This window comes from Solanum verrucosum, unplaced genomic scaffold, assembly GCF_900185275.1.
Source record: "Solanum verrucosum unplaced genomic scaffold, falcon-dt-bn FXZP01000060.1, whole genome shotgun sequence".
NCBI classification, from domain to species: domain Eukaryota; kingdom Viridiplantae; phylum Streptophyta; class Magnoliopsida; order Solanales; family Solanaceae; genus Solanum; species Solanum verrucosum.
The window spans coordinates 3,966,610-3,979,553 of record NW_026020129.1 but is presented as its reverse complement, the minus strand read 5'-3'; the positions used below and the strand labels follow the sequence as shown (position 1 = coordinate 3,979,553).

General features: G+C 32.6%; 1 protein-coding gene across 1 annotated transcript in view; it reads left to right on the top strand.

Annotated features, from left to right (window-relative positions):
* The first annotated feature begins 11,565 nt into the window (after positions 1-11,565).
* LOC125826369 (putative disease resistance protein RGA1) overlaps positions 11,566-12,944 on the top strand; it is a 188,488-nt gene continuing 187,109 nt past the window's right edge. Inside the window, exon 1 of the mRNA XM_049505675.1 lies at positions 11,566-12,009. Within this exon, the coding sequence (XP_049361632.1) occupies positions 11,583-12,009 (427 nt within the window). The 5' untranslated portion in view covers positions 11,566-11,582. The remainder of the gene's footprint in view (positions 12,010-12,944) is intronic.

Sequence of the window (12,944 nt, the reverse complement as noted above, 5' to 3'; positions counted from 1 at the left end):
TGCATGATTGTTAAACAAAATTTTCATTTCACTCTAAATACATTAGTTGATCACTAATCACTTTCATTATATTCTTTTATTTTTTACAGGAGAAAAATATACATGTACATTCTAAAACTTCATACGGAGCTTGCAATGTGATGGGAATGGATGTTGAAAATCTTTGCGGAGGTTGATAATCATCTTTTCACAAAGTTGGCCTTCTAACAAGCATAGTAAGTAACTAATTAATACATTTTCATGTTTTGAAAACTTCTCTTTTAATATTTAATTTTTAGGCAATTATTGAAGGAATTTCGCGTGTTTTCACTGATTTACATATTTTGGGTAAGTGAGATGGAAACTCTCTTCTTCCTTTCCTTGTCATTTCACTTAATTATGTTATTTAAATTGATCATCAAAAAAGTGCTACATTTATCTTTCTTTCATTAAATTTATTTCCTTTATAATTTTATAAGAGCTTAGATTTTCCTGTTTCATAACATACATAGCTAGCTACAATCTTTGGAAGAAAATTATTATAGATAATAATGATGGTCATTTAAGTATTATGTTGATTACCTAATTTTTTATTGCATTCAACTAAGTACCGTCTCAAAGTGTACAAAAAAGGCATCCACGTTAGTGATGTTTACGTGCACTTCTTAAATTTAGAGCAAGAGTTCCTTGATATGTTACATATCATCAGATGCTATATTATCTTAATTAGTTTTACATAATTCAACATATTTTATTTTCCAAATAAATAACTAAAAGTTAAATGAAAAGAATTAGATGTCACCCTTGTATTTTGTATAGAGAAACATATTTATATTTAGATATTTTAGTCTAGAAGATTATATTTGAAATTCTTCTTTTCATTTATTTTTGGATGCAAAAGTAAGCTTTATATAGAAACATTCTTTTTTTTTGGTTTCCCACCCGGTGTCCGGTACCCACATTGGATCCCGACTAAATTCGGATTCGCGCCGGAAAATCCCACATTGGGGGTAAAGTGCTCCCTAACAAAGGTGACTCCGTATATATAAACATATTAATCAATACAAGCTTTATCGTATTTATAAAAATATAATTTGATAAATATTTATATCTACATGAGATTAGACTTACATAAATCTTAGATCGTAATAGAAGATAAACGTGCAGCGCACGTTTCCAGAACTAGTAATAGTAATAATAGCAATAATAAAATAACACGAAACATCACGTAATACTTAAAAAGAATAATAAGATAGTACAAGAGTAATTTAACAATAGTGAAAATAAAATTAGACAATGATCTACCTAATAATTTTCTATCCTAATCATCAATCTCCACATTTTTTAATCAACAATTATATCCTTAGTAAACTATAATAATCTATGTATAACCAATGCAGGCATAACTATACATGCATTGCTAATGCAAACATTGCTAATACACTCCATTTAACATTATTTTTATACACTCTACCAAACGATCCCTTAATGAATTATTTTTTATCTAATCACCTGTTTTCAAAACTTCTTATCTATCTAACTAGGGTGAAGATTAATAATAAAAGAAATACCCATTGTCATTAAAGTAACAATGTTTCTGCAAAGTGTTTGCTAATCCCAGTAGGCACTTTTGACTTTACAAATGAAAAATGTTTAATTTGGGTAATGCTGTGACCAGAAAATTTGGTCAGAATTTGGTCATAAATTTAAATGGAAAACTTACATAAATATACTATAATAGAAAAAAAAAAACCATTTATAGCAATAATATTTTTTTCACTTGATCACTTTTAATACATTTATAATACATGTTTAATACATATTACGAAGAACACTTTATTATTCACATATAATTTATTGATGAATAATACATTTATCACACATTTTAATACACTTAGGGTCGTTTGGTTACTGTATAAGAGACATATTATTCATGTATAAAAAGTTGCACTAGCTTTACTATGTTTGGTAGGAGTTTTGTATTAGGTATAAAAGTCAACATAACTTAGACCATGTTTGGTTGGTAACAATTTAAATGTTGTATAAAAGTTATTCATTTAATAATTTATACGGTGTTTGATTGCATTTTTTGTAGTCCTACATAATTAATACCTACATAACTTATGAGGAAATCTATGTATAAAGTTATGCAGGGTAGAAGGTGAAATAAGTTATGTGGTATTAGTTATACATGTATTAAAATGATAAATTACATAATAACCCTATTAATTTATTTTATTTTTTTTAATTGGAAACTTTACTGTTTTCCTATATAGGTTTGCTGTTTTTATTCCTTTTTATATATAGATCATTTTCATTTCTTTTAATTTCTTTTATTTTTTTAATTGGAAACTTTATTGTTTTCCTATCTACGTGTGTTGTTTTTATTTGTTTTTATATATATAGACCATTTTCATTTCTTTTAATATACTTACAGTTTTTATTTATTTATATAAATATAAATATTTTTTTAATATTAGAAATTTGATTGTATATTTTTTACGGTACATATGCTAATCAAATATTAGCATTATATTATTCAATATATTCCACATTTTATTAGGATGTATTATTATTTTGTAAATAATATATATTAATAATTTACAACAAGTTTAATATTCAATAGTTAATAATTTATGTATTGTAATCTCTACATAACTAAACAATACCTACATAACTAATATCCGCATAATTAAACCCTGCATAACTAAATCCTGCAGAACTAATACCTGCATAACTAATACCTGCATAACTAAACCCTGCATAACTAATATCTGCATAACTAAACCCTGCATAACTAATACCTACATAACTAAACCCTGCATAACTAATACCTGCATAACTCTAACCAGTAACCAAACGACCCATTGTGTATTATACTCTACTTGTAAATGTAAAATCCATTCACTCTACTTGCTTACTCTAACGTTGGTTTATGATCTGACTTCTAATAAAAATCTTTGTTAAAGGACCTTAAAATTAGTTTCCTACTGGAAATTTTTTTTTTTTTTTTTTTGCAAAGATAACATTAGATTTCTAAAATATTAGGTGCTCTGTTTTGTAAATTTCAATAAAATCTGCTTTAACCGATATTAACAAAATAATGTTATAGATTAAAGTTATTTAGGAAGTATAATTAAAAAGATGATATTAATGAGCAGAAACAATGTGACATCTGCAAGTTGATAACAATGAAGAAGCTTAAAAATCGGAAATAGTCATTTTTGGAAGGAATTTAAAAATCTGGAAAATTTGGTTAAGTATGGGAAAAAGTGAAGTTTTTGGCCAACTTTGAACAGTCATAACTCCTAGCTCAGGATGATTTAGGTGTATTTCCAGTTATGGTTGCAAAGATCGTGGAATGGTCTTTCCAATACCGCTGAGTTTGCTCGATTCCGAGTTTGTATGACTGAGTTATGCCTTTTTGAAGTTGGGCTGTTGGCAGGGCAGTTAGCCCGAATTTGTAAGGGTATTTTGGTCTTTTCCCTAGCCATTTTCTTTTGGTTATATTGAGGTGTTAGACTGATTTTAAATCAGTTTTTCCCTTTTAAAAGTGAGAGTTAGGGCTTTTTGAGAGAAGAGGAGAAAGAGAAGAAGAAGCAAGGATTCGTCAAGATCGTCGTGGTTTTCGTCGGGGGTGATCCCTATTAAGGTATGTGAGATCATAGTGTTGGGTTGGTTCATTCCCCCACACGCCAAACTCGTTTTAATTCTGAGAAAAGATTGATTGTGTTGTTGAAGTTTGTGGTTGTGGTTGTTGAAGTTGTGGTTTTGTTGTTGAAGTTTCTTGTTGATTTGGGACATGTTTTCGGTTGTGATTTCGAGTGGAATCCATTGTATCTTAAGGGGACTTATGATTTGAAGTGTTTGGGGTTGGAAACTTTGAAGTTTAGAAGGTTTAGAGTTGGAGAAACTAAGGAGAAAAGTCGAATTTTCGGGAAAACGGGCTGGGGCGTCGCGCCAGCCAGCGCTCCCCAAAAAGGGGCTCTAAAGCCCAGCCCTTGGGGCGGCGCGCCTAGCAGGGCGCCCAGCAGGCCTTCTGAAGTCTGGAGGCTGGCACCCCGCGCCTCTCAGAGCGCCAAGGACGCCAAGTCTTCCCATTCATTCCCCACTTTTTCATGCATGTTCCTTGGTAATGTACCTATGTTTTGTAGTTGTTTTCACCACTCCAAGGTGCGTCTAAACGTCAAGAACTCATCCATAAACATGAGATCATTACCCTTGAATTCATAATCCAATTCGAGGAAAGTTTGAATCAAAGTCAAGTGAAATTAGAGTCAATCTTAGAAGTTAAGAAGTAAGTCCAAGCAAGTCTTTAAAGTTGTTCAAGAGTCTTTATTGAACGTTTTAACTTCATTTTAAGGCTCGAGTTTCAAGCTAAGCCAAGAGTATAGAGTTGAGTTCATTTCTCAAAAGTTATTAGGGAACTATGTATTCCCAAATAAGTTTCTAAATGTTTTTACATTTGAGTAAGAAAGGAACTATGATTCCAAAAGAGCCTTTGGGCTAGTTTTCAAGAAAAAGGAACATCGATTCCAAGTGAGCCTTTGGCCTAGATTTTGAGCAATTATCTCAAACTAAAGAAAGATGTGTTTAAAACACTTATGAGCTAAAGTATTTTGGGAGTAGTATTGAGCACCGAATTCGGGACGCGAGTTCATATTTACTCAACTCTCCATAAGAACCATGAAGCCAAACATGGAAATTAACGGGTCATTCTTTTTAGATGATCACGTAAGATTAAGCTAGTGGATCCACTAAGTTAAGTAAGGTCCTATATCACGACAAGGTATAGGATGGTCCTTGGGCAACGTGAGGTAAAACGTTGTATCATCACTAGGGCTCATAGTGGTGGTTGTCGGTTAAAGAATCTCCCACCAAAGTTATATTACTTTTATATAAGTAAAGTTGAGTTTGTTATTGCTTTAATCATTAACGAACTAAGTTGTTTAAATTGTTTTAAAAGCTTTATATATATTGCATGTGTCTTAATGCTTTATATTGAGTTCGGTTATTCATGAGTCGAGCAGAGCCAAGGTAAGAGTTCCTTTGTATTCCTTCCAAGCTTAAGTTGTTGTTTAGCTTTCCAGCTCGCATACTCATACATTCAATGTACTGATGTCAGTTGGCCTGCATCTTATGAAGATGCAGACACAGGTACCCCGGATCAGCATCCAACACGCCGTTGATCCAATTGAGCATTCCAGAGTCAGTGGTGAGCCTCCTTGCCTTCCGGAGGACTCTGTTATTTTGTGTTCCTAGTTTTGTTTTACTAGGGTGTTGTGGGGTCTGTCCCAACATCCATCTCAGTGTTATAGAGGCTTCATAGACAGTCAGTCAGTTAGTATTGAGTCTCTCATCTATGTATATATGTAAATATTCTATTTTGAGACACGAGTTGCCTTTTGGCATGTTATGCATCAGTTAGGTTGTTTTATAACCTTGCATTGCATTGAGTTATTCTGTTGAGTTAGGTTTCTGCTGAGTTAAGAAAGCCAGGCCAAGGGTTCGCTTGGGGCCAGCAATGGTCTTCAAGTGCCGGCCATGCCCAGGGTGTAGGCTCGGGGCGTGACACAAAATTTGTGGAAGATTGATATTTTTCTAACCACTATTGGTGTCACTCATCTAAATATGCACTTGAAGAAATTGAGAAAAAGTGTAAGGGAGAGGAGTCAAATTCCTTTTAACTAATCCTCACAATTTTTTTTCAAGAAAGATTTTTTTCATTTTCAAAAGCATATACTCAAAGGAATGTGTTGTATTTTAGATGTTTTGATGATTCTCATAAATGCAGGGACCCAATCCCTGGCAGAGTGTTCTCGTCTAGGTTTGAAATGGTGTAAAGCTGTAAAGCTGTCTTGTCAGGTTGGTTGGTGAAAAGTGTAGCGTACTTTACCAATAGGAAGGACGGACGAGGTTGTTTGTTTCACTGGTCAAAACTCTTGTTGGTGATTGAAATATATAACAATAAACAAATAACATTATTCATTCAAAAAGATAGAGAGCTAGCAAGTCCTTTCAAGAACTCAAGCATCAAAGAACACATAAGATTAAAAAAAAACAAAAGCAACAGTTGATTATTGGATTGGAAAAGAAAACTAAATATAAGGGAGAGACATGGCGGAGCCGTGGACGAATAATTGAGTTTGTAATTATTACAACTCCATCAACTTAAGCTTTGTGCTTCTTACTTTCTGTTGTCTGTAAAATCCACTTATGCTCCGTAAGTGATTCGATCAGGACTTGATTGTTTGATAGTGCTTCACTAAAATGACCATAACTTCTTGATCTGGATTTGAGTAATAGTTGCATGGTTAACAAGGGCTTTAATTTGATAGATTATGGTCCATGTAATTCTTCATAGTCTAAGAGATATGCTTGTTTGAATTTGACACTTGTATAAACTTATACGAAAACTTAATCAGTAGAGAAAATTTCAACTTAACTTTGAAATCGGGTCATTTTAATTGAAATTGGGTAATTTTAGTTGATTTGGGTTTTCCCTCCAATTGAGGGGCACCAATGATGAAATTAGTAACAATAGGGGTAAAAATAACCTCATTTTAACGGTAAGGGCATAGTCAACCAATAAAACAAAGTCGAGGGGTATTTTTTTACCCTTTTCCCATATATAAATGTGTCCTTTAACTTGACATCATTTCACATTATACCCTCCAACTTTGTGTATGCATTAGTAGACACTTAAACTTATATAAAGTTGAATAAGTGCACACATGAGTCCTGCGTGGCTCAATACACGTAGAACACCACATAGAACAAAAAAGAAATGCCAAAAAAAAAAGTTTTTTTAGAAACTTTTTGTAGACATAGTTGAAAGAATACCCCCACCATAAAAGAGATGCCAAAAAAATGTTTTAAATCAAAAGCAACAATTAGTTATTGGATTGAAAAAACAAAGTGAGAATAATTGAGAGACATGGGCCAATGGTGGAATAATTGAGTTTGTGCTTCTTACTTTCAGCTGTCCATATTTCTTTCCAACTAATTTAGATAAATAAACTAATAGATAAAGCTAAAAATCTAAAATTAAAAACTATAAAGGAAATAAATCTATATCTATCGATATCTATATTTATAATTTTATATATATAAACATAAAGCTAGATAAAAGAAAAGTGACATGACACTTCTCTTTGACTGGGGATTCCATTTATTTATTTATTTTGACAATATTTCTATTTTTTATTATTATTGTACAAAATGAATTTGTCAATTATTATTCCATTTATTCATATTTTTTAATAGAAAAACTTAATTGTCTTTATTTTCATAACTCTTATGACTTTTAATAATCATAACAATAAAATCTACCTTAACCGATATTAAGAAAATAATGTTATAGAATAAAGACAAAGTAATTTAGACAGTATACCTAAAATGATGATATTAGTGAGCAGTCAAAATTTGTTGAAGATTGAGATTTTCCTTAGCAATATTGGTGTGTATGTTACCTAACTTAGTCTTTAACTATGATTAAGAGGATTTAAACTAATTTAATTTAAATTTTTGAATATGATAAGTGTAAATTGAGAAAAAGGGGTAATGGAGAGGAGTCAAATCCCCTTGACTGATAATACTCCCCTGTTCACATTTGGCGTGCTATGTATCAAGAAAGATTTAAAATAATTATTTTTTTTAGAAAGATTACCCCAAAATAAAAGAGATGCCAAAAAGAATGTTTGAAAAACAGTTAATTATTGGATTGAAAAACAAAATCAAATAATTGAGACATGGAGGCCCCGTGGTGGAATAATTGAGTTTGTAATTATTACAACCTTTGTGCTTCTTACTTTCAGCAGTCCGTAAAATCCACTTATGCTGCGTAAGTGATTCGGTCGGGACTTGACTGTTTGATATATTATATGCTTTGAGACTGAATATGTTATCATTACCGTCTACTTGATTTGAGGCAATGTTTGCTTTATGTTCGATTGATAAAATGGAAAAGAAAAATCGCATCACCTCTGAATGGCACATGGTTTTCTTTTATCATAAAAAAAATTGGAGCTAGAGGATGAGGGTATAATGAAGTATGGAAATAATTATAGAGTTCTTTCTTCCAATAGGTTGAAGAAGATAAACTTGATAATACTTATTTTAAGATGCATGATCTCATCTACGATTTGGTTTTGATGAATTGCTCACATCCAAATGTGTATATCAGTTAACTTTACCAGAGTTGGCCAATTTATTTCACTTTACCTAAAACAAGCTAAAACGTGGAAAACAAAACAAAGAAGATACTAATCTCACTGATTTTTATGTGACGAAAAATTAAAGAAATTATCACATCATATGCCGACTTCCTGTAACAACAACTCTCTTTGAACCCTGCATTTTGGATTGGTGTGCTATATATAGTTTGAAGGTATTCTAGTGCCCTCAATAAAACGTTTATTATTGTGAATATATATACGTATTGTTGACACCCAATTTTGACCCTCCCCGATTGGAATTAATTCTCGAGCTTCTTAGATTTCAAATGATTTGGAGCAATTAGTTTATAAAATTTAAATATTTTTCAAGATTTTTAAAGCAATTTAGTTGGGTTTATAATATTTTAGATAATAAATGTTTTTTTTTTACATAATTACTTATATAATCAACGTACATTATTAGTATTTGGAAATCATCTTGAAATATTTTGCATTTTTAAAATTGACTATTCTATTAATTTTGTTCAGTATAAATTATAGTTATAATTTGAGTTATTTGAATTAGTTAGTTTATAATTAGATCATTTATTTATTTCATTAGGATTGAGAAGCTCATTAATTAATTTATATTAATTCGTCTTATTTAATTACTAGCCGGATTTACTAAATGAATTCAATTTGGCTACATTCATAATTCAACGGCTAAATTCATAATACAATTGACCACTCAATTCGGTTAAAATTGTAACTTACTAGCCACTACTTTTACCTCATTAAATGACCAAATTTTAGGCCTTATATCAGCAATTTCCAGCATCCTTTTTCCCTTTAATTCCCTTAATTGCCAGCCCAATTCCAGATTTCCAGCCCACCAACTCAATACCAAACAGCAGCCCACCAAATTCCACTTTTGACCCGGCCCATTCCCATTCTAATTAAATTTCAGCAAACCTCAAACAATGGGAACATTCCAGAAGCGTACAGCAGCAACTCGCGATTCACGACGTTTATTCCAATAGACGGAAAGTGAATCTCAACGTTGCCTTCCTCAGTCTGCTACTGCCTGTACAAAGAGATTCGGCGATGGCAGTCTGTTCTTCGTCCTTGCAGCTGCGGGATCACGCCACGATGACAAGAAGGACAATCGATCGATCCCAAACGCCCATTTCTCCTTTCCTCTTCCGGAATGGCTTGAAACTTTAGGGAAAAGATGTTTAACCAAAATGGTGAAACGGATTTGAATTTGAATATGGGCCTTTTCTATTGGGATTTGAGTCCATTTTTTTTTTCCTATTCTCCGAACCCTATTCCCTTCTATATATGTTGTTTGTTGTCCACTACGAAAGGGGGGTTTTTTTTTGGTTGTTTTTTTTAAGCTTACAGAGAGTTGGAAATAGAGGATATTTTCTCTACTGATAGGTTTACAGAGAAAGTTTGGAGATTTTTGTTGGATTTTGGAGTAAAATATACAGAATAGTTTAAGCAAAAAAAATAGTAATAGTAAAATACATCTAAACACACCTTAAGAAGAAGAGAGGAGATAATCAGTTTTAGTTTTCTCTTAGACCCGACATTTCTGCTCGGATTTATTGATTGTTGCTCAAGTCTGAGTTTGTGTTGGAAGGTTCATTCTAGCTCGTTTTGCTCAGTTTGCTGCCCCGTGAAAGGGTCTTTATTTTGGTCCACTTCTGGGGGGCAAAAGCAAGTCTTCAATCTTAATCTCGGTAATAAATAGCAATCTTTATTAGTTTCAGTAAGACATCTCTTTAATTATTTGATTCATAGATTCTCTCTCGGAAATTTGATTATTAGCCTTAAACTTACCGTAGGTTGACTCGTGTTTACTTAAAATGATGTTTTAGCTTTTACCCCGATTTTGTTTATTCCTCTTATTCAATTCTTGAACGAAATCAACATGGATTTAATATTCATTTGCCCATCAGTTATTGTCTGGTCTATCAAAGGGATAATTTTTATTATGATATGATTAATTTGCATGATAATGTGGGCAATAAGTAGTCGTGATTTAGTATTTTCATTTACTGCTTCAGTACTTTTATGTTTCACCATAACTTGAACTGGTTCTTACAATATTTACACTTTTTATGCATGTGAAATTCGTCTGAGTTTGCCATGAACTCCTATTTCCTTCCCCTCGCATATCGAGAGAGCCGTAAAGGCTCAATTTCCCCTCTTTCGAGTCAGCCAACTACAAAAATTGACGTACAGGTGTCAGAGTGGAAAGAATTTGAAGCAGAAGAGAAATGAAAGATTGGGCCAAAGGCCCACTTTCGCACGAAAGAAATTTGTATTTTGTTATTTTTGGGCCTAAGCCTATTTTATTTGAGTTATTATTATTTGTTAGTTATTAAGACAGGTACAAGAGACAAGGATTGGGCCAAAAGCCAAAAGAAAGGCAAAATTCGAAGATTAGTTTAGGACAGGTGCATATGACTTAAATGAGCCAAAGACCCAAAACGAAAATGGGCCCAAATATTGGCCCAGGCGGACAGGAAAACCAGATTTGGGCCCAAGTCTCTTTCCCTATTCATTTTTTATTATATTTATTTACTTGTTAATATTTGTTGTTAGTCTTAAGGTCGAAAATATTCAAATCCCCAAAAGACACCCATTTTTGAATTAATCACCTAGCTAAATTAGCCGTTTCTCACTCGACTTTAAAATAAATAAATGAATAAATACGTAAGTTTACAAAATACTTCATTTAAATAATATTGCGACATTTTTTTGTTTTCCTTAAAATGGTCCTAATTACAAATTTGTTCAATCAAGTTAAGTTAAATTATTTTAGCCAAATGATCGATTGTCGGATAACCACATTAGTGGACATTCTAGGTGCTTTTAAAACCTTCCTAGAATGTTAATAAGAACCTCGAATCCCCTTTATAGTTTTCAATTGATTTACTGTTTTAGTCTTTTGAAAATAATAGTTTTCTTGATTTTTCTTAAAAATTAAGTGGCGACTCTTAAAATCAGTCAAAATAAATTTTCCTTATAAAACACGTATATCTCTTAAGCTAAACGAATGCTAGCTTAAGAGAACCTTTTAATTTTACCCAAATAATTCAAAAGTGTTTAGAAGTTATTTTAATTTTAACAGGTTCTTAGAAACTTTTTGTAGACATGGTTGAAAGATTACCCCACCATAAAAGAAATGTTTTAAATCAAATTCAACAGTTAGTTATTGGATTGAAGAAACAAAGTGTGAATAATTGAGAGACATGGGCCCATGGTGTGAATAATTGAGAGACATGGGCCCATGGTGGAATAATTGAGTTAATGGTTGTTACTTTCAGTTGTCTATATTTCATTCCAACATCTTACTTAGATTTATTGCTAACTCACAACAATTCCAGTAATCTACACTCCCTCCACATATATCATCTAATTTTAAGTTCAACATATATGGCTGAAGCTTTCCTTCAAATTCTGCGAGAAAATATCACTTCTTTCATCCAAGGGGAACTTGGATTGCTTCTTGGTTTTCAAAATGACTTTGAAAATATTTCGAGCAGGTTTTCTACAATCCAAGCGGTTCTTGAAGATGCTCAGGAGAAGCAACTAAAGGACAAGGCAATTAAAAACTGGTTACAGAAACTCAATGCTGCTGCGTATAAAGTTGATGACCTATTGGACGAATGTAAAAATGAGGCAGCAAGACTCAAGCAGTCTCGATTAGGACGTTATCATCCAAAGACTATTGCTTTCCGTCACAAGATTGGGAAAATGATAAAAGAGATGATGGAGAAACTAGATGCAATTGCTAAGGAAAGAATGGATTTTCATTTGCACGAAAAGATTATAGAAAGACAAGTTGCTAGACCGGAAACAGGTGCTCATCTTAAATTAGTATTACAACAACTTTGTCTATATTCATTTTTTTGGCAATTATCAAATTCATGTGTGTGTTTGGGGTGAGGGAAAGTTTCAAAGATTTCCCTAAATGTTAGTCTCAAGTGTCTTAACTCTTCACTAACTTTGATGATTGATATATAGCTTATTTTCTAAAAGTTCTTAAAGATTGTAGAAGAACTTTACTCCTATCAACGTAACTCAGTTGGGACACTACTCGATAGTCTAGGCATCAACTTGGACATTTTTTGCATAAGGATGAAATCTTCCTTCAATTTTTTTTCTACTAAAGGAAAGGACGATAAAAGCACATCTTAACGACTTTTTGGTCAATCAACAGGTTGGGGTCTAGCCTAACCGCCCACCATTCATGGTGGTTTTGATTAAAAATAATGGTCTAGCCCTTTCAATTTGAAAATGACAAATACAAACTCAGTTGTTTAGACCACGAAAAAATTGTGAATTCAATACAGGAGTACTTAATCATGGTTACTCTAATTCTATGTCATAGAAAGTAATTTCACAAGTGAGAAAATCCTCTAGCATTTTTCACTTTGCCAAGTGGAACTCAGCATGATTTTCTCATGTCTCCTGCTCCTCAAACTCATCCATATCTCTTTAAGGCATCTAAATATCATTATCTATTTTCTGCCGACTCCTAATTATCTTGAATGTAACAATATTCTCGTGTGGACCAGGTTCTGTTTAACTGAACCAGAAATTTGTGGAAGGGACAAAGAGGAAGAGGAGATAGTGAAAATCCTGATAAATGATGTTGGTAATGCCCAAGAGCTTTCAGTCCTCCCAATAGTTGGTATGGGGGGACTAGGAAAGACTACTCTTGCCCAAATGGTCTTCAATGATCAGAGAGTTACTGAGCATTTCCATCCCAAAATATGGATTTGTGTCTCAGAT